Below are 27,733 nucleotides of genomic sequence, written 5' to 3' on the forward strand. Positions count from 1 at the left end.
GGAGAGGGAGATTCATAAAATCTCAGGACCAGAGTTTTAATCCTTGTTCAGGAGTAGGAAACCTGAGGCCTAAAAGCTTGATGAGGGTTATTCTGCTGGTTTGTGGCAGAGTTGCCACTAAGACCTAAATCTGTTTTTTGTTTCTTTTTGTTTTGTTTTGTTTTGTTTTGTTTTTGAGACAGAGTCTCACCTGTTGTCCAGGCTGGAGTGCAGTGGCCTGATCTCGGCTCAGTGCAGCTTCCACCTTCTGAGTTCAAGTGATTGTCCTGCCTTAGCCTTCTGAGTAGCTGGGACTACAAGTGCAAGCCACCGCACCCAGTTAATTTTTGTATTTTAGTAGAGATGGGGTTTCACCCTGTTGGCCAGACTGGTCTCACCCTGGCCCCAGGTGATCCACCCCCCGTGGCCTGCCAAAGTGCTGAGATTACAGGCGTGAGCCACGGTGCCTGGCCCCTAAATCTCTTTGAGTTCTCTCTCCTTTACTCACTATACCAGGCATCACAGATTCAGATGACTTGAAGGTCAGGCAGTTAGGTGAAGAGGGTCAGGTAGCTCAACAGAGTGGTAGCACCATGGCAGACTGGAAAGGCTTGCCTCCATTTAGCCTTAGTTAAGAGGCATGTAGTCTAAGTGTTGCCAAAATGTCCAGTTTTTAAAAAGAATCTGGAAATCCACATTTTATGTAAAAATTCGGTGGAATTTTGAACATTGGCATTCAGTTTACATTTTCTGAAAATGCTGTGTGGACCAAGGAAACTATATCTGTAGGTCTTGGGCAGCCCTGGGCCCCACAGGCCATCATGCTGTCTGTCTCTTTTATTAGTTTATCTATGTAGAATGTATTCTGAAACATCTTGGCATTCCCCCAAATTATAATGGACCAACTTTTTTTTCCCCCCACTTAACCAATAGTGAGGCTTTGCTATATCCTAAGTACTTCATGGACCAACTTTTTTTTTTTTTTTTTTTTTTTTCCATTTAACCAACAATGAGGCTTTGCTGTATCCTAAGTACTTCATTTTATTCTGGTAGTAAAAAATATTTGAAAATAGCTAGCTTAGAAAAATATTTTCATCATTTTCATTTAATTCAGCTGCTTTGCCACTTGTCTTTAATTGGAAAGTTTAGTTGAAAACATGTGAGTCTGAATAAGCCCAGCTCATAGGGGAGATAGGGCACAAATAAGATTAACTAGGGGTAAGGGATGTTGCATCTGAGGTCCAGAGTACTGAGGGAGCTTAGGAAAAGGTTTTGGAGAGGAGGTGGCACTTAAAGTGTCTCTAGAGGGAAATAGTCTTAAGTTCTACAGGAACACAGCAATAGAACACATGGGGAAGTGGGTGTGTCTGGATAATATTAATAGTAAGCTAAGGGGCCCTGAAGGATGCCTTGTTGTCAAGGCTGGAAATGGAGGCTTGGAGTATTTGATTTGATGAGCAGTGAAAAGAGGAGTGATACCCCAGTACTGAGATTTTTCTGATACTGTAATGCCTGTTCAAATAAAGCAAGTGTGTCTTTTGCTGGTTCTTGATGTTTTTGTTCTAAGAGCTTCAGTTATTAAGAAAATGAACTTCTTGAGGGCTGGAATGAAGAAATAGTAGGTGTTTAGTAAATGAACTGAAAATGAAAGAGCATAAGTGAAAAGTAAATGAGAAGTAGATTGACTCAGAATGCCAACATTGACCTGAAAGAAGGTAGGGTACCAGCAGTTTGGATGGGGTGATACTTTTTTTTTTTTTAATTTAAGTTCTGGGATACATGTGCAGAACGTGCAGGTTTGTTACATAGGTATACGCGTGCCATGGTGGTTTGCTGCACCCATCAACCTGTCATCTACATTAGGTATTTCTCCTAATGCTATCCCTCCCATAACCCCCCACTCCCCGACGGGCCCTGGTGCATGATGTTCCCCTCCCTGTGTCCATATGTTCTCATTGTTCAACTCCCACTTATGAATGAGAACATGCAGCATTTGGTTTTCTGTTCCTGTGTTAGTTTGCTGAGAATGATGGTTTCCAGCTTCATTCATATCCCTGCAAAGGACGTGAACTCATCCTTTTTTATGGCTGCATAGTATTCCATGGTGCATATGTGCCACGTTTTCTTCATCCAGTCTATCATTCATGGGCATTTGGGTTGGTTTCAAGTCTTTGCTATTGTGAACAGTGCTGCAGTAAACATGCATATGCACATGTCTTTATAGTAGAATGATTTATAATCCTTTGGGTATATACCCAGTAATGGGATTGCTGGGTCAAATGGTATTTCTCTTTCTAGATCCTTGAGGAATCATCACAGTGTCTTCCACAACGGTTGAACTAATTTACACTGCCACCAACAGTGCAAAAGTGTTCCTATTTCTCCACATCCTTTCCAGCATCTGTTGTTTCCTGACTTTTTAATGATCGCCACCCTAACTGGTGTGAGACGGTATCTCATTTTAGTTTTGATTTGCATTTCCCTAATGACCACTGATGATGAGCCTTTTTTCATATGTTTGTTGGCTGCATAAGTATCTTCTTTTGAGAAGTGTGTGTTCCTATACCTTGCCCACTTTGTGATGGTATTGTTTTTTTCTTGTAAATTTGTTTAAGTTCCTTGTAGATTCTGGATATTAGCCCTTTGTGAGATGGATAGATTGCAAAAATTTTCTCCCATTCTGTAGGTTGCTTGTTCACTCTGATGATTGTTTGGCTGTGTAGAAGCTCTTTAGTTTAATTAGGTCCCATTTCTCAATTTTGGCTTTTGTTGCCGTTGCTTTTGGTGTTTTAGTCATGAAGTCTTTGCCCGTGCTTGTGTCCTGAATGGTATTGCCTGGATTTTCTTCTAGGGATTTTATGGTTTTAGGTCTTACACTTAAGTCTTTAATCCATCTTGAGTGAATTTTTGTATAAGGTGTAACGAAGGGGTCCATTTTTAGTTTTCTGCATATGGCTAGCCAGTTTTCCCAACACCATTTATTAAATAGTTAATCCTTTTCCTGTTGCTTGTTTTTGTCAGGTTTGTCAGAGATCAGATGGTTGTAAATGTGTGGTGTTATTTCTGAGGCCTCTATTCTGTTCCATTGGTCTGTATATCTATTTTGGTACCAGCACCATGCTGTTTTGGTTACTGTAGTCTTATAGTATAGTTTGAAGTCAGGTAGTATGATGCCTTCAGCTTTGTTCTTTTTGGTTAGGATTGTCCTGGCTATACGGGCTCTTTATTCGTTCCATATGAAATTTAAAGTAGTTTTTTCTAATTCTGTGAAGAAAGTCAATAGTAGCTTGATGGGGATAGCATTGAATCTCTAAATTACTTTGGGCAGTATGGCCATTTTAATAATATTGATTCTTTCTATCCACGAGCATGGAATGTTTTTCCATTTGTTTGTGTCCTCTCTTACTTCCTTGAGCAGTGGTTTGTAGTTCTCCTTGAAGAGGTCCTTCACATTCCTTGTAAGTTGTATTCCTAGTAATTTTATTCTTTTTGTAGCAGTTGTGAATACGAGTTCACTCATGATTTGGCTGTCTGTTATTCATCTGTAGGAATGCTTGTGATTTTTGTACATTGATTTTGTATCCTGAGACTTTGCTGAAGTTGCTTATCAGCTTAAGGAGATTTTGGACTGAGATGACTGGGTTTTCTAAATATACAGTCATGTCATATGCAAACAGAGACAATTTGACTTCCTCTCCTCCTATTTGAATACGCTTTATTTCTTTCTCTTGCTTGATTGCCCTGACCAGAACTTCCAATACTGTGTTGAATACGAGTGGTGAGAGAGGGCATCCTCGTCTTCTGCGGGTTTTCAAAGGGAATGCTTCCAGCTTTTGCCCATCCAGTATGATATTGGCTGTGGGTTTGTCATAAATAGCTCTTATTATTTTGAGATACGTTCCATCAATACCTAGTTTATTGAGAGTTTTTAGCATGAAGGGGTGTTGAATTTTATCAGAGGCCGTTTGTGCATCTGTTGAATCATGGTTTTTGTCATCGGTTCTGTTTATGTTATGGATTACGTGTATTGATTTGCGTATGTTGAACCAGCCTTGCATCCCAGGGATGAAGCTGACTTGATCGTGGTGGATAAGCTTTTTGATGTGCTGCTTGATTCGGTTTGCCAGTATTTTACTGAGGATTTTCACATCGATATTCATCAGGGATATTGGCCTGAAATTTTCTTTTTTTGTTGTGTTTCTGCCAGGTCTTGGTATCAGGATGATGCTGGCCTCAAAAAATGAGTTAGGGAAGCGTCCCTCTTTTTCTATTGTTTGGAATAGTTTCAGAAGGAATGGTATCAGTTCCTCTTTGTACCTTTGGTAGAATTTGGCTGTGAATTCGTCTGGTCCTGGGCTTTTTTTGCTTGGTAGGCTATTACTGCCTTAATTTCAGAACTTGTTATTGGTCTATTCAGAGATTCGACTTCTTCCTGATTTAGTCTTGGGAGAGGGTATGTGTCCAGGAATTTATCCATTTCTTCTAGATTTTCTAGTTTACTTGCATAGAGGTGTTTATAGTATTCTCTGATGGCAGTTTGTATTTCTGTGGGATCAGTGGTGATATCCCCTTTATCATTTTTTATTGTGTGTATTTGATTCTTCTCTCTTTATTAGTCTGGCTAGCGGTCTATCTATTTTGTCAGTCTTTTCAGGAAACCAGCTCCTGGATTCATTGAGTTTTTGAAGGATTTTTCATGTTTCTATCTCCTTCAGTTCTGCTCTGATCTTAGTTGTTTCTTGCCTTCTGCTAGCTTTTGAATTTGTTTGCTCTTGCTTCTTTAGTTCTTTTAATTATGATGTTAGGGTGTCGATTTTAGATCTTTCATGCTTTCTCCTGTGGGCATTTAGTGCTATAAATTTCCCTCTAAACACTGCTTTAGCTGTGTCCCAGAGATTATGGTACATTGTGTCTTTGTTCTCATTGGTTTCAAAGAACATCTTTATCTCTGCCTTCATTTTGTTATTTGGCCAGTAGTCATTCAGAGACAATTTGACTTCCTCTCCTCCTATTTGCAAACAGAGACAATTTGTTCAGTTTCCATGTAATTGTGCAGTTTTGAGTGAGTTTTTTAATCCTGAGTTCTAATTTCATTGCACTGTGGACTGGGTGATACTTTAAGGGACTATGCAGAAGCACTCATGGATTCATGGGATCCAATTCCAATTTTTTTTTTTTTTTTTTGCAGAATGTTCGCATCTTACCACATACAGTTCTTTACATGGCTGATTCAGAAACTTTCATTAGTCTGGAAGAGTGTCGTGGCCATAAGAGAGGTAAATATCGAAAGGAAAGCTTTTATTTCTCTTTTTTTTCATCATGTGCCTTCTGTTTGGAGTTCAATATTGTACTTGTCCTGAGAGTTAATTGACTTTCTGAGGCTCTGGGACTGCCACCTGTAGTATGCATGAATGTATCTATCTTTGAACCTTGAGGAACCCTTTCTGCTTCAGATTGATTTCTAAACCTTGTAGTGCAATTGAAACAAATTCATTAGAAAGGTGTTTTTCTCAATTTGAGATGCTTTAATTCTCCAGGCACTTTTTATTATTAAAACAGGTTGTATGACTTTGGCTATTCAGGCCTTTTACTGTATTGAAACATGAGGTCCCATTTACCAAAGTTATGTAGAGAAATGGTGAATTTTTGGCTGGCTGGGGGAAAAGGCAGAATAGGTATTCAAGATGGGCATACATAGGCCCCAAGTTAGACTTAGATAATGGATTCTTATTGTCTAATTTGAATCCAGTTAACTGTTGATGCAAATAGTAGTTATACTGCAATATCAGTTGAACAGAAAGGTACAATAGCAAGTCTAAAATTCAGCTGTTACTGCTAAATTTGACATCACTGGGGCAAAAGCATTATATGAACAGAGAGGAAAGGCAGACTAGTGGTGCAAAAGATCAGATTTAGAATTTAAAAGCCAGGACCAAAACAGGTAAAGTGTTTGTTTTAATCAATGCTTTCAGACCTTTATTTAGAGCATTCTTGTGTCAGGTGACTTAAATATTTCCAGTATTTGTTTTTTTACTTTTTCATTGTCAGATCTGACTTTAAATGGATGATATTTAATCATTTTGCTACTGTATTTTTACAGCAAGGAAAAGAACTAATATGGAAACAGCACTTGCCCTTGAGAAGCTATTCCCCAAACAATGCCAAGTCCTTGGGATTGTGACCCCAGGAATTGTAGGTGAGAAAAATTAGCAACTTGATGATTTCCTCCTTGCATTAATGTGGGCTCCTTTGGATTGGTGAATTATTTTTAGCTTGGAACCACATTTCTGTTTCTGGACATCTACAATACAATAAAGTCAGTCATATTTACCATGGCTTTATATTTGCCTTATATTAATGTTTATTAAGTTATTGTGGTATTTCTCATCTCAAGGCTACCTGTATAATGCATATCCAGTAGTCATTCATAAGAGGGGAAAGATCTCATTCTGCCTCCCTCCAAATTAGGAAGTATTTGTGGGCTTTTTCAGAGTTCTGTCAGTTCAAGCAGTATTGTTTCTAGTGGGTAGGGGTGAGATGGGACTGGGATTAGGAGCAAAGATGGGCCTTGTTAGGAAACTTCTGTTTGTCTACTTTGGTACCACTCTTTGACATTTATAGCCTGAGGCTGTGCCCCTTTCCATGCTTGATTGCTGCTGGTGAATTTTTGCTGATTTTTATTATTTTTATTATTTTTTATTCTTTTCTGTAGTTAATTGGGGGAGGAGAGATTCTGTTGAGGCAGTAATGGTGCAGTGGTTAGATACCTGGATTGGAATGCCAGCTGTACTGCTTAGTATCGTATGACTTTGAGCAAGTTACCTAACTTCACGGGGCTTCACTATCCTCATCAAGGAAGTGGGGATGGTGACAGTAGTACCTTCCTTGGAGGGTTGTGAGAATTAAATGAGTTAACAGTTGTAAAGCATAGAGATACACAGAAAGCAGTCAGTAAATGTTAGCTGTCATGTATTTATTATTATTACTTTTTTAGATGGAGTTTCACTCTTGTCGCCCAGTCTGGAGTGCAATGGCGTGATCTCCACTCACTGCAACCTCTGTCCCCCAGATTCAAGCAATTCTCCTGCCTCAGCCTCCCAAGTAGCTGGAATCACAGCCGCCCACCACCACCACACCTGGCTATTTTTTGTATTTTTAGTAGAAACCGGGTTTCACCATGTTGGCCAGGCTAGTCTCAAACTCCTAACCTCAGGTGATCTACCACCTCAGCCTCCCAAAGTGCTGGGATTACAGGTGTGAGCCACCACACCTGGCCACTGTTATGTTTTTTAGTTCTAACTCAGTAGTACTCTACTGAGAATTGTCATTTTTAATCTCCACTGAAAGAGTTTTGATCTGAATTTGAGTCTTGTACCGTGAGGTAAGAAGAATTTCACGTGTTTACAAATGAATATTGTTCAGTTGCTCTAGCTTTGGTTTCTAAAGGGCTTAACATTTTTTTTTAAAAAAGAGCTTATTTCTTTTTGGCTGGGCATGGTAGCTCATGCCTGTAATCCTAGCACTTTAGGAGGCCGAGGCAGGCGGATCACTTGAAGTCAGGAGTTGGAGACCAGCCTGGCCAACATGGTAAAACTCCATCTCTACTAAAAAATGTAAAAATTGACCAGGCACGGTGGCTCACGTTTATAGTCACAGCACTTTGGGAGGCCAAGTTGGGTGGATCATGAGATCGGGAGTTCAAGACCAGCCTGGCCAACATGGTGAAACCCCATCTCTACTAAAAATACAAAAATTAGCCAGGCATCATGGCGGGCACCTGTAATCCCAGCTGCTCAGGAAGCTGAAGCAGGAGAATTTTTTGAGCCCAGGAGGCGGAGGTTGCAGTGAGCCGAGATCATGCCATTGCAGTCCAGCCTGGGTGATAGAGCAAGACTCTGTCTCAAAAAAAAAAAAAAGGTAAATGAGCTGGGCATGGTGGCTCATGCCTGTAATTCTAGCTACTTGGGAGGCTGAGGCAGGAGAATTGTTGGAAACCGAGAGGCAGAGGTTGCAACACTTCACTCCAGCCTGGGTGACAGAGTGAGACTCTGTCTCCAAAAAAAAAAAAAAGTTTTTTTTTTTTAAGCTAGTAATATTTATTTTTAGAAGAAGAAAAATTAGAAGATTCAGGTAAGCAAAAGCAAAACAATTAAGCACCTTTAAGCACCACAGAGTTAACCACTCTTATGATGTTAAACTTTATTTATATATATATGTAAATATAAAAAACCAGAATAAAATTTTCTATAGACTTGTAACCTACTGTGTTAGTCTGCTAGGGCTACCATAACAAAATACCACAGACTGGGTGGCTTAAACAACGGCAGCTTATTTTCTCACAGTTTGGGAGGCTAGATGTCCAAGATTGGGGATGGTCTCTCTGAAGCTTGCTTATAGCTGCTTTCTCACTGTGTTCTCATGTGGCCTTTTCTTTGTACATAAGCATGCCTGGTGTCTCTTCCTCTTTTGGATTAGGGCCCTACCCTTATGACCTCATTCATTTATTTATTTATTTATTTTTTTTGAGACCGAGTCTTGCTCTGTGGCCCAGGCTGGAGTGCAGTGGCCGGATCTTAGCTCACTGCAAGCTCCACCGCCTGGGTTTATGCCATTCTCCTGCCTCAGCCTCCTGAGTGGCTGGGACTACAGGCGCCTGCCACCTCGCCCGGCTAGTTTTTTGTATTTTTTAGTAGAGACGAGGTTTCACCGTGTTAGCCAGGATGGTCTCGATCTGCTGACCTCGTGATTCACCCATCTCGGCCTCCCAAAGTGCTGGGATTACAGGCTTGAGCTACTGCGCCTGGCCTACCTCATTTAATCTTAACTATCTCTTTAAAGGCCTTATCTCCAAATATAGTCACATGGGGGGTTAGGGCTTCAACATGAATTTGGGGTAGGCAGTAGGGAGGGGATGACACAGTTCAATCTGTAATATCTACCTGTAAAATTCAGAGAATATTACAAACATATTTCTATGTCTATAAATATACATTTGTCATCATTTTAATGGCTATATTCTATGATACCAATGTAAATTTTAATCTTAATACCAGTGTGGGACATTCAGGTTTTTTCTCTTTATTTCCTATTTGAAATTATGTGATAAAATACTTGGGTATATATATACTTTATATAATTGTCAAATATTTTTAGGGTAAACTTTTAAAAATTGGAATTGCTGTGAAAGTGTATTTACTACTCCCCCAACTTTTTATTTTGAAAAGTATGGAAAAGTTGAAAGAATAATAGAATAGCATGATAAATACCCATATACCCTTTATCTAGTTTAGCAGTTGAAAAAATTTTGCAACATTTGTGTTTTCTCATTTTGCTTATACAAGGTTTCTTCCTGAACTATTTGAAAGTTAAATTGCAAACATCATGACACTACACCCTAAAACTGTCAAAGCTGAAAAACTTTTACTCAGATAGTGGCTTGTTACCTTGATGATTATTTTAGTGACCGAAACTGTGGTTATCTAGTTTTTACTGAATGTATTGATGAAACTGTTTAACTTTTTCTCTAGTGACTCCAATGGGATCAGGTAGCAATCGACCTCAGGAAATAGAAATTGGAGAATCTGGTTTTGCTTTATTATTCCCTCAAATTGAAGGAATAAAAATACAACCCTTTCATTTTATTAAGGATCCAAAGAATTTAACATTAGAAAGACATCAGCTCACTGAAGTAGGTAAGTTACTTTTATTTATCATTAACTGCTCATTTTATTGATTAATTTTGATTTCTTTGTAATTCTGGCTAGTTGGTGGATATTAGGCTCCTTTGGGAGAATCTGAATTAAGTACACCTGTTACTGGAGCTGTGGCTAATTCAAACAGATGATTCACAGAGGCCAGTATGATACACGTTTGGTAGAATTGATTTACTTTTTAAATTATTTTACTTGCATTAAAGCCCAAGAGAACCAGGGATGAAACTTTTTTCATAAATACTCTGTTGATGATAAACTTGTTTGTATTTAATTCTGAATTTTAAGGAATTCTTGCTCTAATAGTTTATTTCATTTTGCTCTATTTTTATTTTGTTAACCTATTTTTTTTTTTTTATTCTAGTAACAAGCGTTTTAGAAGTTTTTAGAAGATGCAGGTTAGTTCTTTGTGAACTAATTAGAAAGATGGGAACAAGTAAAGTGACCCTGATGAGTGTTAGGAAAGGTATGAGTTAAGGCAAGTCTATCAAGCAAGGGGTATGCTAGGAAACATCCCACAGGTAGTGTGGTATGCTGGGAAACATCCCACAGGTAGTGTGAATTTGAAGAGGTAAAGGGTTGGCTTAATGTCTAAGCTTAGATGGGAAAGCTTAACTTAATGTAATCAACAACTAACAAGTTACTCAAGGAAAGCAGCATTAAAGCCTTTTATCTATATCTGCAAATGAACTGATTGAATTCACTTAAGTCATTAAAAATCAGTGTTGGCATAAAAGCTATTCAGTGGTAACACCTCATTTTTGCATAGATCAGCCAGCCTGTAGAGATAAACCTCTGTTATTTGAAATGGGACTTAAACCAGCAGGAGTAAAAAATTGTGTAGCACCAAAGGTAAAATTTGTTTTACTGATGAGGAAAAAAGGGGGTATACACATTGAAACTAGTTTTTACAACTATCCCTGACAATGTGGAAAAACAAAACAAAACTTGCAAGTCGGTGAATGGGAGGGGAAGCACAGAACAAGAGGTATTAGCAGCAAAGACTAGCAGCTGGGAGCCTCTTAATAATGTGGAAGAGGGTGGTCAGGTCAAGGTAGGTGGTGAAAAGTCTCAACAGCCAGCTCTGGTGTGACACAGGGTAGTGTAGCTATTAATGCTGACTTAGAAATGAAATCAGTATGTTGAAGAGATATCTGCACTCCCATGTTTATTGCAGCACTGTTCACAATAGCTGGGATATGGAATTAACCTAAGTGTCCATTAGCTGATGAGTAGATAAAGAAAATGTGGTATATATACATAATGAAATGCTCTTCAGCCATAAAGAAGGACATCCTGTCATTTGCATCAGCATGGATGAACCTGGAGGATGTTAAGTGAAATAAAGCCAGGCCCAGAAAGACCAATAGTACATGATCTCACTCGTGTGTGGAATCTGAAAATGTTGCTCTCATAGAAATATAGAGTTGAATGGCAGTCACCAGGGTCTGGGGTGGTTGGGAGGGGATTTGGGGAGATGATGGTCAAAGGATACAAAATTCATTTTGGAGAAATAAGTTCTAGAGGTCTGTTGTACAACATGGAGACTATAGTCAGTGACCATATATTCTTTTTTTTTTTGAAGACAGAGTCTTACTTTGTTGCCCAGGCTGGAGTGCCAATGGCATGATCTCAGCTCACTGCAATCTCTACTTCCTGGGTTCAAGTGATTCTTATGCCTCAGACGCCCAAGTAGCTGGACTACATGCTGTGTGCACCACCATGCCCGGCTAATTTTTTTTTTTTTTTTTTTGTCTTTTTAGTAGAAATGGGGTTTTACCATGTTAGCCAGGGTGGTCTCAAACTCGTGGCCTCAAATGATCCACCTGCCTCAGCCTCCCAAAGTTCTGGGATTACAGGTGTGAGCCACCGCGCCTGGCCGTATACTATATTCTTGAAGAATGCTAAGAGAGTGACTGTTAAGTGTTCTTACTACAAAAATGGTAACTATGTGAGGTAATGCATATGTTAATTAGATTTAACCTTTCCACAATGTATATACACTTCAAAACAATGTTCTACATTGATAAATACATACAATTTTATCTGTCAGTTAAAAAATAAATAGAAGGTAGTCAACCTTAAAAGATTGCAGGCTTATAGCTACTCTAGTTCTGCTACTTTCTGGCTCTCCAGTTAGGGCAAGTGTTTCAGTTTTTCTAAGCCTCCATTTTCCTCATCTATAAAGTGGAAATAACTAACATTGAATTCACAGAATTGTGAAGATTAAATGAAATGACTTCCATAAAACGCTTAGCAACAGTAGATTGTAGCTAGATGCTAGTGTTGGCTTTTACCCTAGGCAGGATTTACTATGTGTCACACAGGCCCTTCATCTGTGGTGTGTCCTTGTAGTTTGTGGGGGGAATAGTAAGGTTTTAAGTGTCCTTAGCTCATTCAGAAGCCGCATGCCAGAGGAGCATACATGTATCTTGGCCTGAAGTGACAATTAACGATGGCCAGTGTTTATGGAGGTACCGTATGCCAGGTACTGTGCTGCGCAGCACTTCTAATCTTCACCACAGCTTTGCCAGATAGAATTCTTAATGGGATATTTTCGATGAGGAAACTGAACTTTAATGGCAGTAGAGAGTTAAGGCTTTTAGGGTATATAAATAGCAGAGTTAGCAGAAATGTTAAAGCTATTCTAAATTAAGGATGCCAAACTTCCTTTGGTAAAAGGTCAGATAGTGCCTTTAAAACTGACCCATTGTTAAGTGTAAAGGCAAAATGAATTTGAGGAGCAAATGTGGCTATGTGCTGAGCTTATGTGATTTTGTAATATAATGAGACTTGGAGCTAACCAAGTTCAGCAAATGAGGTCTTTTTCAGAGTTGGTCAGGTGGTTAGCAAATAGTAGGTCTGAAACTCAAAGGAATGGCTGTGGCCAGACATATTGGTTTGAGAGCCATTTGCATGTTGCCTGGCAGTCTGTAAAAGCATCAAGTGCCATTTTGAAGGCCTTGGAGTAAGCCAGTCCAGGGCACCTTAGCCCAGATTCTGGAAAGATTTACGGCAGCAAATTTAGTACAAGGAAGGAAGAAGATGAAGAATGTGTTGATGTTGACAAGGTGACTATCTATATTCAATTGACTTATAATGTAGAACGCCTACATTAATTTTATTCAGGCTGGGTATGGTGGCTCATGCCGGTAATTTCCGTACTTTGGAAAGCTGAGGCAGGAGGATCACTTGAGCCCAGGAGTTCGAGACCAGCCTGGACAATGTAGTGAGATCTCACCTCTACAAAAAACTAAAAAACTAGCCAAGCATGGTGGCACGCACCTGTAGTCCCAGCTACTTAGGAGGCTGAGGTGGGAGGATTGCTTGAGCCCAAGAGGCGGAGGTTGCCATGAGCTGAAGTCACGCCACTCTACTGCAGCCTGGGTGACAGAGTGAAACCCTGTCTCAAAAATAAATAAATAAATAAATAAATAAAAATTTATTCACCATGTTAAAGCTGTCATAACTGGATGCAGATTCTGTCTCAGTGACATTCGGGAAAAGGTATGAAGGATACATATACAGTCATGTGTTGCTTAATGATGGGGATGAGTTCTGAGAAATGCATCTTTAGGCAATGTTGTTGTAGTGCGAATATCATAGTACTTACACAGACCTAGATGTTACATCCTACTATACATGTAGGCTATACAGTGTAGCCTATTGCCCCTAGACTACAAACATGGACAGCATGTTACTGTACTGAATACTGTAGGCAGTTGTAACACAATGGTAAGTATTGGTGCATCTGAACATATCTAAACATTAAAAAGGTACAGTAAAAACATGGTATGAAAGACAGTATACCGCTATAGGGCACTTAACATGATTGGGATTTACAAGACTAGAAGTTGGCTTGGGGTGAGTCAGTGAGTGGTGAGTGAATGTGAAGGCCTAGCCCTGTATACTACTATATAGTTTGTAAACACTGTACGCTTAGGCTACATTAAGTTAATTAAAACATTTTTGTTCAGCCGGGCACAGTGGCTCATGCCTATAATCCCAGTCATTTGGGAGGTCTGAGGTAGGTGGATCCCTTGAGGTCAGGAATTTGAGACCAGCCTGGTCAACGTGGTGAAACCCCATCTCTATTAAAAATACAAAAATTAGCCGAGAATAGTGGTATGCACCTGTAGTCCCAGCTACTTAGCAGGCTAAGGCAGAATTGCTTGAACCTGGGAGGCAGAGATTGTAATAAGCCAAGATCATGCCACTGCACTCCAGCCTGGGCGACAGTGAGACTCTATCAAAATAAAATAAAATAAATAAAATAAAATAAAATAAATAAAATAAAATTTCTTTAATAATAAATTAGCTAGACAAAAAAATTTTCCATTTATATCCTTATTCTGTAAGCTGTTTTTAATTTTTTTTTTTTTTTTTTTTTTTTTTACTTTTTAAGCTTTTTGTTAAAAACTAAAACACAGACACATTGGCCTAGGCCTATACAGAGTCAAGCTCATCAGTATTACTGTCTTCCACCTCCACATCTCATCCCACTGGAAGGTCTTTGGGGCAGTAATACGCATGGAGCTGTCATCTCCTATGACAGCAGTGCCTCCTTCTGGAATACCTCCTGAAGGACCTGCCTGAGGCAGTTTTACCGTTAACTTTTTTTTTTTTTAATAAGTAGGAGGGGTAACCTCTAAAATTACAATAAAAAGTATAGGATAGTAAATCATAAGCCAGTAACATTCATTGTCATCAAGTATGATACATTGTACATGATTGTATGTGCTATACTTTATATGATTGGCACTGCAATGGGCTTGTTTACAACAGCATCACCACAGACATTTGAGTAATGCATTGTGCTACACATTAGGCAATCGGAATTTTGTAGCTCTGTTAATCTTCTGGCGCCACTGTTGCGTATGCTTACTGTGCGTGTCACCACACCAGGCTGTCCTTGACCGAAGTGTTATGTGGCGCTTGACTGTATAATCATAACCCAAGTATGTGAGGTGTGCTGTGAGAGCAGAATGGGTAGATTGCTGTAGGGGTTCTGCCAGTGGGAGGGATCAAGGAGTCTTCCTGGAGCAGGTGGTTTTTAAGCCCTTGAAGGATAGGAAGCATATGAGAGATACGGATGAATAATATCACTGACTGAAGGAATACAGAAACACAGGCACAGAGCCAGGAAATCCCAGAGCATGTCGGAGAAATAGTAATCATTTTGCAAGCAAAGGTTATGTGCAGGGAAGTCATGGGAACAAAGGGTGAGGCGCACTGAGGCCAGGCTAAAGAGCCTGGGCTTAGTTCCTATACACGGTAAATGGTAACTGTTACTCAGATGTCATTGAGCAGAGATGAATATGGCCCTCCTGTGTGGGCAGACACTGGAAGCGGGAGACCACTTTAGAGTCCAGGCAAGAAATAACACTAGGGCATGAGGAGTAGGGAATGAATTGGAGGAAATTAACAAATGGTTAGATATGAAAGAGAAGGGAAACTGATGCCTCAGTAATTACTTTTGAGTTTTGATCCTAGGAGACAGGGGTGACGGTGGTGCAGAGACCAGAAATAGGAACACTGGGACAGGAGGAGCAGGATTGGGAGAAGGAATTGGGAAAAATCAAACCCCATTAGAGATGCTTGTTTTGGCTTTTTATTCAGTGTTGCTGCTAAAGGTCATATGGCCAAAGCTTTTGTGTGCTGCCTTTTTTGTCCAGAGAGGTGACATGGCTTTTCCCTGGGCAGTACTGTGTCCTCTGTCCCCCCGAGCGTCCTGGGAATCTTTGATGAGGCCCTGATATGTAGCACTGGTTGAAGCCAGGACCTTAGTTTTGTCAGTTTATAAGAAAGAGCCAAAATCTTGAGCAGAAGAAACCCTTTTGTGATAAAATTGTTGTATTTGTTAGATCATATTTGCATTATAGTGCCAAGTATAGGAATGAGAAAACTGGAATGAAAAACAACCCCAGAATTACCGTGCTCTGTGAAACTTTCTTATAGGTGTCCTTTGCTGAGCTGCTTGATGTCAGCAGTTTTGGCTTATTCCAAGGCATCATTTTCTTCTGGAAATTGAAGCTTTGCCCAACTTAAAATGGCCATCTCCGTTCTTTCACTTGCTATCTTGTGTCCTAATTTTAGGTAGAGTTGGCCTTCCATATCCATGGGTTCTGTATTCATGGATTCAGCTAACCACAGATCAAAAATATTTGAGGGAAGTGCAGCAGGAAGCCAGGTTTCTAAACACAGGAGTGGCATAATTTGATAGATCTTTTGAAAATACCAGTCTTGCTATGGTGTGGTGATCATTTTGGAGTACAAGAGTGGATGCAGGATTAACTTGATTTAGCCATTCAGTAGTGTATATATATATTTCAGAACACCATGTTGTACATGATAAATATATGCCTTTAAATTTTTTCAGTTAAAATAATTTTTTTAAAGTAGATGCAGGAGAAGCATTTTACTGTTGTAGTGGCTAAGGAAAGAGGATATGGCAGCTTGGAGCAGGGCAGTGATGAGTGGAGTTGAAGAGAAGTGGATGGATTCAAGATGAAGTTTGGGGCTGAATGGACAGGATGTGGTGACTGATGAGATGTTGAGTGTTGAGAATGAAGAAGGTGGCAGCGATGTCATGCAGGTTTGTGGCTAGTGCAGCTGTGTAGTACCATTGATTAAGGTGAAGAAGACTTGAAGGTGCAGGTTGGAGGATCAGATTATCAGTTCTGTTTTGGACGTGTTTAGAATTTGAGATGGAGATATTGATTATAGACAGTTGGATATATTGGACTGGAGCTCTAGAGAATGGTCTAGAGGAAAGATACTAATCTGGGAATCATCAGGTAATTAATGATAATTGAAGCAAAAGGGACTAGCTTCAGTGATTTGAGGAGGAGGGCCGGGGAGGAGGCTCAGTAGTGCTTGTTGATTGTCCAGGGTTGGTACTGCTGTAATATTATTTTGACATCCCTCCCTTCTGCTAATGCAAAGGCTTTATTAAGACTACTCAGTAAGGATCTCCTTGAGCCATTTCTTAGCTTTTGTTTTAAACAGTTCATTTGTACAGTCTTACATGGGATGTCAACATAAAAATAAAGCAGATAAAAGCAGAGCCTCTAGGTTGAAGGGTGAAGGGAGTATGTTAGGCCTTGAACTGAGGTTGCTCATTCTCCTCCACCTACACTGGAGGCATCTTTGGAACCCTTTGCCCACCAAAGCAGTCTGAAAGCCCCAGCTGCAATAGAGAGGAGAGAAGCTTCCTTCCCTGGCAGTGGTCATGCACTTCTTCCTCTGAACCTTCACGTAATCCAGGGAAGGGGCTGTAGACTCAGAGCAGTGCTTGGCGGCTCTACCTGTCTGTACCAGAGACAGGAGAGCTTGAGAAAGCAGCCCTAGCACTGCTGAGTGTTGGCAAGATGGGCTTCAGCTTGAGAGTCAGAACCTTTTTGCTCCTTTGAGAATGCTTGAGATGGTTAGTTGTATAGCAGTTGACTCACACCTGGGATCCTCCCTCTCTTTTCCTTTTACAAATATCCTTCTGACTTTCTTCTAGGTGAAGCACAAACCTCTAACATTGCCTTTTGGGGCACAGTGATTTTCTGGGTTTCAGTTTCATTTGTGGAGATTCCCATTAGAAAAGCTTTCCTGTTGGTTTTTTACGTTGTAGGGTCAAGAGAGGAAGTTCTGAAGAATCCAGTTTCCTTTGCTCTTTGAAGGAGAGGATTGGAAGTGTCCTGTGTTTTCCATAGCTCAGTAGGCACAGTTGTTTCTGGCAGCCAGTTCTGGGGTGTGTATTTAATTTTACTTTGGTCTGGTCTGATTTAGGTTCTGTAATATGGATATAATTTGCATGTTAAATGTGATTTTTGAAAGTATTGAATCCTCACAGACTTTTTAGGAGTAAAACAATACGTAACAGGTTGTTACAGGCATTAAATAAGTTAATTTCTTGTGTTGTTTTATTTTGTTTTTGTTTTTGTTTTTGAGACGGAGTTTTGCTCTTGTTGCCCAGGCTGGAGTGCAATGGCACGATCTCTGTTCACTGCAACCTCTGCCTCCTGGGTTCAAGTGATTCTCCTGCCTCAGCCTCCTGAGTAGCTGGGATTACAAGCATGGGCAACCATACCCGGCTAATTTTTTTTGTATTTTTAGTAGAGAAGGGGTTTCTCCATGTTGGGCAGGCTGTTCTTGAACTCCAAACCTCAGGTGATCCGCCTGCCTCGGCCTCCCAAAGTGTTGGGATTACAGGCGTGAGCCACCGTGCCCGGCCTAAATAAGTTAATTTCTATAACGTACTTAGAACAGTGATCTGTACTAGTGTTCGTTGTGAGATTGGTGATCTGGTGATCTAGCTTGTAGATTGTTCCGGTTTTTTCCGCTCCCTGCTTTTTGATCCTTTAACTACTCCTCTTGAATTCTGCCAGCCACCAAGCGGGGTAAAAATGGACTTCAATGACTTGTCAGATTCCAAAAAAATTTGAAGTAGGACAAAGTTTTAAAATTATCTGAAGATGCCATAAAGAGTCTTGAGGGGTCATAGGCAGTACCAGGTGTGAAGCAGAGAGAATCAGTGTTGAAACTCAAGGGATTGAACTTGTTCTGCCTTCGAAGTTGCCCAGCCCTTGAAAAGCAGAAGTGACAGGAAGCTAGTGTTAAAGAAAAAGCAGTGCTGACATCTATTCAAGACAGTGAGGCAGACTTTGTCCCGGAGACCACTGTGATGGGGTTTTGCACTAGGGGAGAGAGATTGGGGTCAACTCCAAATGCATCAACCACAGGTGGGGATTTTTAGCCAAGGAGGAGGGTGGGGGCTTGGTGGATGAAAAATTCCTAAGAGGATGGGGTAATTCTTTGCTAAATTTACCTTAAAGATTATTGCTGGAAAGAACAGTTTCATACTATTCCAAAACCAAAGACATCTCTTGGTGGACAACTGCAGTAGCTAACTTGATTATAGTTGCCAATCCTACATGGCAGGCCAATTTATTCTGTTACCTGAGGTTACATTTTATAAGCAGTTTATCATCTTGAAAGGTTCACTGGGAGGTTACACTGTTTAAAGTGCCTTATAAATACTTTTCTGGAATTGTGTTTAATAGTTGTGGTAAGTTCCTACTAATGTATCAACTTTTGGAAAGTTCTAGAATAAAATCTGAAGTCAGATTCTATGGCAGGTGGCCCAGAACATTGGGTCCTTGATGATCCTTTACCTATGAATTGGGGGGAACCCAGAACCTTTCAGGAAAAATTGGCATTGCTCCCTACTCTTCCCTCATATTTTAGGCCTTTGAATTTTGAGTGTCAAGGAGTTGGAGTTGTACCTTCCCTCTCTTATTTACCAGTAGCACAGGTAGTCTGTTGGTTAAATACATGCCTTCTGCTCTATCAGACAGACAGCCTTGGTTAAGGTGGATTTGTTCTCTAAGTTGGGGTAGGGGAAAGTGATTTTACTTTCTAGGGTTGTGTATTGGGAGAGGGAAGTGTTCCATTAGCTGAGAACAAACCCACTAGAGAAGATGTTGAAAGAACACCACTGGAGAAGATGGTGTTAACTGGAATGTGTGACTGAGGCAAGAATCTCAGTCATTCGAGGTTTACTGAGCCAGAGGTTGAGGGTGTATCCGGGAAAAGCACTAGTCACAAACGAGTGGCCGTGTACTCTGAAAAGGTTTTCAATACATGTTTTTAAAGGAGAGAAGGAAGGATGGGGAAGGATAGGCGTGAGGTGAATGGTCACGTTCCTGTGAGACTTTAGTTAGTGCTCAGTAAATCTACGTTTTACATAAGATAAGGTGAACCTTTTGAAGAAAGGAAGAACCAGTTATGCAGACGTCTCAAGTAGGTGGACACATTACTGATCTCTTGTTTTTGTGCAGCATCTGGGAAGATAAGCTTGTAATGGACATTATCAGTGTGGAATTGAACAGATTGCAGACCTAAAGTTACAATTGACATGTCCTTGTGTTATGGGAGGATGTACATCTTAAAGGTTTTGAGGCCAGCAAAGATTTTCCTTATGAATGATTTGTGGGAGCAGTCATCTGGAGATGACTAAAGCCTTTTGCCTTTCCTGGTGGGGTGGTGGGGGGTGTGTGAGGGAGTGGGTCTGGCTAATGTATGAAGCTCTGACACAGGGTTGTGAAGTAGCAATATTAATTTGGAGAGAGGATGGTGCTTCACTTGACTCAGCCTCTAGGCTTAACTTTCCCTTTGGCATAAGGAGTTTGGAGGTCCTGAAATTTTTTTTTTTTTTTAATTTTCTTTACATTGGGTATGTGTTTGTTAAATGAATGGGAGTGGTTGCCTTTAGAATATTCAGGTAGGATGTTCAGTGGACAATTGTAAAAGAGCATCTAGAGCTTAGAAAACAGTAGGAAAGGTTGAGATTTAGAAGTCATGAGGTTTCTAAAAGCTAAAGCCCCAAGTGTCAGGAGATGGGGGTTTTAATATAGAGTCTGTCATTATATTGTCCTGGGGTAGTAGTCACTTCTCTGGCATTGGTAGTCCTTGTTTGTAAAATAAAACTCTAGACTTGATCTCACAGGCCTCTCCCAACTCTGAAACTTTGTTCTAATGAAGAAAACATATTATCTCAAAATTTCGTGGGCTAGTCTATAGGGGAAAAAAGACCCTTTAGCAATGGTTTGGGGTATATGATGTCATGAAAGCAGTATTCTTTTTACTGTCCAAGTCAGTAATTTACTGTACAGAGAATTGGAAATGGACCAGAGGCAGTTTCCCAGAATAGGTCATTATTTGGTGTTAGTAATTGGTCATTCACGCATCTGCATACCCTTTGTTTCCCTAAGTAACTGTCCTCTCTGGTAACCACCTTAGGTCTGTCAAGGTGGAAGTCATGTGGTCAAATCAAATGGAAACACAAGTGTATTAGGTATTGGATTCATTTTCCTGTCCCAAAGCACCTCTGTTTGGTAATGCTGGCAGCAGACATATATATAGCCAACAATCATGAAAAAAAGCTCCACATCACTGATCATTAGAGAAATGCAAATCAGAACCACAATGAGATTCCATCCTACACTAGGCAGAATGGCTATTAAAAAGTCAAATAACAGATGCTGGTGAGTTTGTGGAAAAAAAGGAACACTTTTACACTGTCGGAGGGAGTGTGAATTAGTTCAGCCATGTGGAAGACAGTGTGGTGGTTCCTCAGAGACCTAGAGACAGAAATACCATTTGACCCAGCAATCCTATTACTGAGTATATATTCAAAGGAATATAAATTATTCTATTAATAAAGACACATGCACATGTATGTTCATTGCAGCACTATTCACAATAGCAAAGACATAGAATCAACCTGAATGCCCATCAGTGATAAACTGGATAAAGACAACGTGGTACATATATACCATGGACTACTATGCAGCCATAAAAAAGAATGAGATCATGTGCTTTGCAGGGACATGGATGGAGCTGGAGGCCATTATCATTAGCAAACTAACACAGAAACAGAAAACCGAATATTGCATGTTCTCATTTATAAGTGGGAGCTAAATGATGAGAACACATGGACGCAAAGAGGGGCACAACAGACACTGGGGCCTACCAGAGGGTGGAGGGTGGGAGGAAGGAGAGGATCAGGAAAAATAACTGATGGAGAATGGGCTTATTACCGAGGTGATGAAATAATCTGCACAACAAACCCCCATGACACACGTTTGCCTATGTAACAAACCTGCACATGTATCCCTGAACTTAAAAGTTAAAAAAAAAAAAAAAATCAAATTGATAGTCTATAAACAAGCTGCCCAGAGGCTCCAGTGAAACCTGGGAGCTGTGGGCAGAGGGAGTAGGCTGTCTCTGTTACACTCTGCCGCCTCCTAGTGGTAGCTAGCAGCTTTTAGTTCCTGTGTCACAGAATTTAACATTTTCCTGCTTTGGAAGGAACTTTCAAACGCTAATTCGCCTTTACTCTCACCTGCTTCCCCGGAGGAGGTGAATAAAGCCTGTATTTCAGTGATGTAGTAGTTTCCTAGGCTGCTGTAACAAAGTACCCCAAATTTGGTGGCATAGAATGAGAAACTTATTCTGCACAGTTCAGGAGGCCAGAAGTCTGAAACTGAGATGGCAGTAGGGGTAGTGCTACCTCGGGAGGCTCCAGGGGAGAGTCTTTTTCTCTTCCTGCCGCTCCAGTTTCTGCTTCTGTGGTCACCCTGCCTTTTCTTCTTTGTCACTCCTTTTGTATATCTTTCATTATGAGGACACTGTCATTGGATTTAGAGTCCACCTGGATAAGCCAGATGATTTAATCTCAAGATCCTTACTGACTGACATAGCAAGAACCCATCTCTACCAAAAAAAAAAATTAAATTTAAAATAGATCCTTTTTCCAAATAAGCTCACATGCGTAGGTTCCAGAGATTGGATGTGGATATACCTTTTGCGTGGGCAGGGGGCACTGTTCACCACACTATAGGTGGTTAGTGCCTTTTCTCTCCTTTAAAAAATAAAACGTCTGTAAATTCTCACTGCTACTAGCACAGCTCTGTGTAAACCAGTGTTCTCTTTTGTTCCCTACCGGGAGCCAGCTTGCACCTTGGTCCACCAAGGATTGCTGCTCAGTACATAGCTGCTTCATTATTTGTGTTCATTGTATTATTTATTAATACAAATAGCCATTTGGTTTTTTTAATAGAAAAAAATCATAAAGAGTTTGCATAATGTTTGTAAGAAATGGAAAACGTGATACAGAGATAGAAGAGGATATAAAATAAGATTAAAAAAATGGAAAATTTCATACCTTAAGCCACTAAATTGCCCTTAAGGAGGAATGCAAGTTATTAACAGTAACATTTCATTTTGCAAAATGTATAAAATAATTTGTTTTAAGGCTGTCTTTAACTCTTGCTCTTCATTTCTCTGCAGGTCTTTTAGATAACCCTGAACTTCGTGTGGTCCTTGTCTTCGGTTATAATTGCTGTAAGGTGGGAGCCAGTAATTATCTGCAGCAAGTAGTCAGCACTTTCAGTGATATGAATATCATCTTGGCTGGAGGCCAGGTGGACAACCTGTCATCACTGACTTCTGAAAAGTATGTCTTGTGTGTGTCTGATTTCCTCTGTGAATGAAGGGAAATGGTCTCAGGTTTTGTCACTTTGGGGTTAATTTAAAAAACGTGTAAAGAATTGCTAAGATAATAGTTCATTCCATTTTGTAGTAGACATTGGCTAGGGGGCTTACTCAACATAATTCTGCTTACAGTTAAATAATTACATTTTTATATATATTGTCCTTTAAGAACTTCTTAGTTGGACTCACATTCTCCTTAAAATTTATTTTGACATTGCCTGTTGATCTTTCCTTTGACAAATGTGCTACTTCCTGTGACCTCAATGTGTCACCTCCTCTCTAGTTTCCTCTTTTAAAGGAAACACATGGTTCAAGTGTATCTTTATGCAAAACTTCTCAGAGCTTCTAATATGCCCAGTGCATTGGAAATCTGGAAGGGGAATAGTATTACCTGTGACAGTTCCCAAATCTGTTTGGTCACAAAAGCTTTTTTTTCACAGAGCATCTTGCAAGTCCTACTGGTTTTTGGAAATTCTGTATTAGATCTTTTGAAAGGCTTTTTCAAGCTTAAAAATTGTGGATCTTTGATTTTTGTTACTAAGGCTTTTGCTTTCAAAGATAAAAATATTTGCTCTTCTGTCTTGGGAGCCATTACTTCCTTTCCATCTTGAATGAAAGTACATACCATTTTGAGTTTGAAACCATTAGGTGGACATAAATGTCATTTGTTTCCAGCAGGAAAATGAGACCCTACCCCACCCTCAATGCTTGTAAATACTAGTATTTGCTTCCCACTCTGTTTAATATTTGCATCCTAGAGTGGTGACTTGGGGACAGACGTGGAGATCAGTATCTGTAAGAATTATGTAAGTCATCCTAGTTATACTCTCTCTTCTGGTAGTTTCTGTGAGCTAGATCTGGGAAAATAGCTAAAGTTGAGGTCCCTGGACTGCCAGGAAGGAGGAAAAGAGGAAAGCCAAGTACATTGAATCCCAGGCAGTAGAATATCAAACACTGGATTTTGTGCATACATACACCGAATTCTTGATGACTATCTAAGTTATTTCCCCTCTTGCCTAATTTTTCCTGTATCTTTGCTATTAACTTTTAAATTGTATACCGATAGGGCAAAGGTGATTCAACATACAGTTTACCTTTGAAATGCAGGTATCTCACTCAGACTTAAAACATCTGAGGCGCTAGCTTGTTAGTACAGCAATTTGTATATCATCTACTTTTTATACCTAGTATGAGAAACACCCTCCACCCCAATCATTACTCTTCACATGACCCATTAATTTTAATGTGGTCTTTATACTCTGTCAGCAGTTAAGAGAAACCATTGAGTAAATGAGTGCTCCATTTTAATAAAGTCCAGATAACCTAACTGATCCAGTGCCCAAAAGGAAGGTGAATAATTCTTTGAGGCAAGATTGACAATGTGTATTAACAATTCTGTACCAAAGAGGAAATGTGATAAAGTTTTAAAAGCAGCAGAGGACTTCAGAAGATAGATTTTGCCCCCTCACAAACTTGTTTTACTACTAGCTAGCCTTATTACCTTAGTCACTTAACCTTTTTGTGTCTTAGTTTCTCAGTAATCCAGTGAATCTTGCCCATTTTATAGATTCAGATGTTGGAAGCATGATAGAAATGTAACATACTTGTTTCTCCCCTAGTGGATGTTCACTATATTATATGCTTTATAACTTTTATCAATGTTGTATTTTCTTTTGTAAGGATATTTCATTTTTTAAAAAAACCAGGCAAATACAAAAACAAAACATGAGTTTTTACCATCAAATTAAGCTGAATTCTAGACTCAAAGCAATAAACAAGACAAAAAAAAACATATTTTCTAGTGGACTAGACATAAAGCTAAAACTTCTAGAGTTAATAGGTTTTCAAAATTATCCTCTAAGACTGGGTACAGTGGCTCATGCCTGTAATCCCAGAACTTTGGGAGGCTGAGGCAGGAGGATTGCTTGAGTTCAGGAGTTTGAGACCAGCCTGCGCAACATAGTGAGACCCTATCTCTACAAAATGTTTACAGATTAGCCAGGTGTGGTGGCATGTGTCTGTAGCCCCAGCTACTTGAGAGACTCAGGCAGGAGGATTGCTTTATCCCAGGAGTTTGAGGCTGTGAACTATGACTGTGCCACTGTACTTCAGCCTAGCTAACAGAGAACCCTATCTCCAAAAACATAAAATCACCCTCCATTATTATATTTTTAATATATGTCTTTCAGAATTTGACGGCTGAAGTGGGGGGAAAAGATGTTAACATTGTAAATAATAGCAGAAGGCTTCGTTTAATGGATATCTTTGTGTATATTAATAAAATTATAATATTCCTTTTAAGGAAGTCAGAAAGGTAAGGAAACCGTCCCTTCTAATAACCGAATATGGGTTTCAGAAATTGTTATGGATGTGCATTGCCCTTTTGTATTTGTGACTGAAAAAAATGGTGGCTTCTCTTGATCTATTTTAATAGTTTGATTTTTGACCGTATTTTACTCATCTGTGAGGGTGAGCCTCAGATTAACCATAGGCTGCTAAAGGCAGCGGCCTCCCATCAGTGAATCAGGAGGATTTTGCTTCTGTACTTAAAAATTTTAATGTTTCATGAGATATTGCCACTTCTCTAAATTTTCCAGGAACCCTCTGGATATTGATGCCGCAGGTGTGGTTGGACTGTCATTTAGTGGACACCGAATCCAGAGTGCCACTGTGCTCCTCAACGAGGACGTCAGTGATGAGAAGACTGCCGAGGCTGCAATGCAGCGCCTCAAAGCGGCCAACATTCCAGAGCAGAACACCATTGGCTTCATGTTTGCATGCGTTGGCAGGGGCTTTCAGTATTACAGAGCCAAGGGGAATGTTGAGGCTGATGCGTTCAGAAAGTTTTTTCCTAGTGTTCCCTTATTCGGCTTCTTTGGAAATGGAGAAATTGGGTGTGATCGGATAGTCACTGGGAACTTTATATTGAGGAAATGTAATGAGGTAAAAGATGATGATCTGTTTCATAGCTATACAACAATAATGGCACTCATACATCTGGGGTCATCTAAATAATAATTAAAGTGGCTTTCATAATATATAACTTTCGGGTTCTGCCTTTTTCAGAAAATGAAAACTTGGGCTATGTGTATTTCAAACAAAAATAACTTTAGGTATATCTTTTTTGTAGCTTTGATTGATGCTCTAAGATCACGAGGGTAGTTTTTAATATATTAGATGAAGGACAACTTTGGACATAACACAGACTAGGAGTTTGAGAGCTTTTGCATCAGGCACAAGCAAACTGATTGTAGTTGTGTTGCACCAGATCGTGTAGCTGCTGTGTGACGTGACCTTAAATAGTCTTCCTGCATAGGAAGAGCAAAAGGGGATTCATCAGTAGGACAGAGATTTAAGACATTCCCTGACTACCCCTTGCATTGTTAGCTGATGTCTTTTAGCAGAATCATGAAGACCTTTTTTCTCCCTTAATAAAGGAGAAAAATATACTGATGGTTTGAGAAATTTTTCTCTGCCTTTCAGTTTTATGAATTTTTTCAGAAGTAACAATATTATTACTGACTTTTTACTTATTTGATAAAAATTAAAGAACTATTTTTGTTTTGGTCAGATAAATTGACAAGACTAATCGGTGTTTTATCATAAGTAAAACATTTTTCTTTTTTCCTTAAAAATCTTTTTTTTTCACCTAGGTCTATATAGCTAACTGGTAGACCAGAGTATTACATCATCTTATTTTGGTTTTATACCAATAAAACATAGCTTGGAACTCATTCAGGTAATGTTTTGCATTTCATTGCTTTTGGATGAACAAAGGAAGTAAACTAATTCTTCATAAACGAAAACCCAGAATAGTTGGTATTTGTCAGCTAGTCATTCCTGTCATATTCCCGGTAGAATGATTTTCAAGTCTGAATTTCTATACAAATGTCTAAATAAGAGATGTGCAGACAGCACCAATTTTCCCTCAATATCCATTCTTTCCTTTTTGCATAATGATAGAACCTTTGATTTTTCAATTGGGTATGCCTCCTAGAATAAGACTACATTTCCCAGTCTCCTGTGCAGGTATGACTGTGTTCTGGACGTTGGAATGTGAGGGGCAATGATTTGTGTCATTAAAATGGCATGACCATTTATTTGCCCCTTTCTCCATCTTGTTGCTTGGAATGTGGATCTGGTAGTGAGCCATCTTGGACCCTGAAGAGGAGGCAACACACCATTGTGGAAGAAAAACAACAGAAGGATCCGGTTGCTGTACAACCTCGTTGAAGAAACGCCATTAAGTGGCGTGGACTATCCACCTCCAGACTGTTTTACAAGAGAGAAATTAGCATATTCCACCTAATACAATATGATGTAACTAATGTTACTTTTGTAACAGTCAGTGGTTTGTTCTAACAGGACAGTAGAATACTTGCAAGGTAAGTAAAGTCAAATGTATTAGCATTATTCCTCCTTTTCCTTTTTTATCACTTTTATCCCTTTTTTTAAAACTGAAAATATTTCTCTTGCTATTTATATATATATGATAAAAATACTTCGAATATTCCTTTAATTTATGATTATTCTGAATCCTAGTTCCTGAGGAAAGAAAAATTTGTCAAAACTTTTCATCTGTGAATATTTATATTTAGCTCTTGCTATTTAGCTATTATCAAAATACCTCAAAATTTTAGTCTTTGAATGTGCTCATATAGCACATAAGTCTAATTAATTTTTTAAACTTTATTGTCCCTGATATTAACCAGAATTGGTTGAATAGTAGAGGAAAAGCGATTTTTAAAACTGAAAATATGAACAAAATGAGCCTTAGAATTGAACGGATTATTTTAAGCAAATTAATACTCATAAAATGTTTTGCCACTTCTCAAAGGAGAGTCTGATACAGGATAATTTCATACAATATTTGATGTTGTTAAAGGGTTCCTTTTTATAGCTGAGCCTTTGGAGCTTGTTACGAACACTAAAATCATTTAGTCACATGGTTGCAACCTTAGTGCAAAGTAAAAAGGGAAAAAGTTGACCTAATAGAA

General features: G+C 39.4%; 1 protein-coding gene across 1 annotated transcript in view; it reads left to right on the forward strand.

Moving 5' to 3' along the window:
* FBXO22 (F-box protein 22) overlaps nucleotides 1-27,235 on the forward strand; it is a 31,823-nt gene extending 4,588 nt beyond the window's left edge. The window contains exons 3-7 of the mRNA XM_023197616.2: nucleotides 5,168-5,255; nucleotides 6,080-6,175; nucleotides 9,507-9,671; nucleotides 22,533-22,698; nucleotides 25,334-27,235. Of these exons, the coding sequence (XP_023053384.1) occupies nucleotides 5,168-5,255; nucleotides 6,080-6,175; nucleotides 9,507-9,671; nucleotides 22,533-22,698; nucleotides 25,334-25,751 (933 nt within the window). The 3' untranslated portion in view covers nucleotides 25,752-27,235. The remainder of the gene's footprint in view (nucleotides 1-5,167; nucleotides 5,256-6,079; nucleotides 6,176-9,506; nucleotides 9,672-22,532; nucleotides 22,699-25,333) is intronic.
* Nucleotides 27,236-27,733: the final 498 nt, after the last annotated feature.

The sequence above is a fragment of the Piliocolobus tephrosceles genome, chromosome 6, assembly GCF_002776525.5.
Source record: "Piliocolobus tephrosceles isolate RC106 chromosome 6, ASM277652v3, whole genome shotgun sequence".
Classification (NCBI taxonomy): Eukaryota; Metazoa; Chordata; class Mammalia; order Primates; family Cercopithecidae; genus Piliocolobus; species Piliocolobus tephrosceles.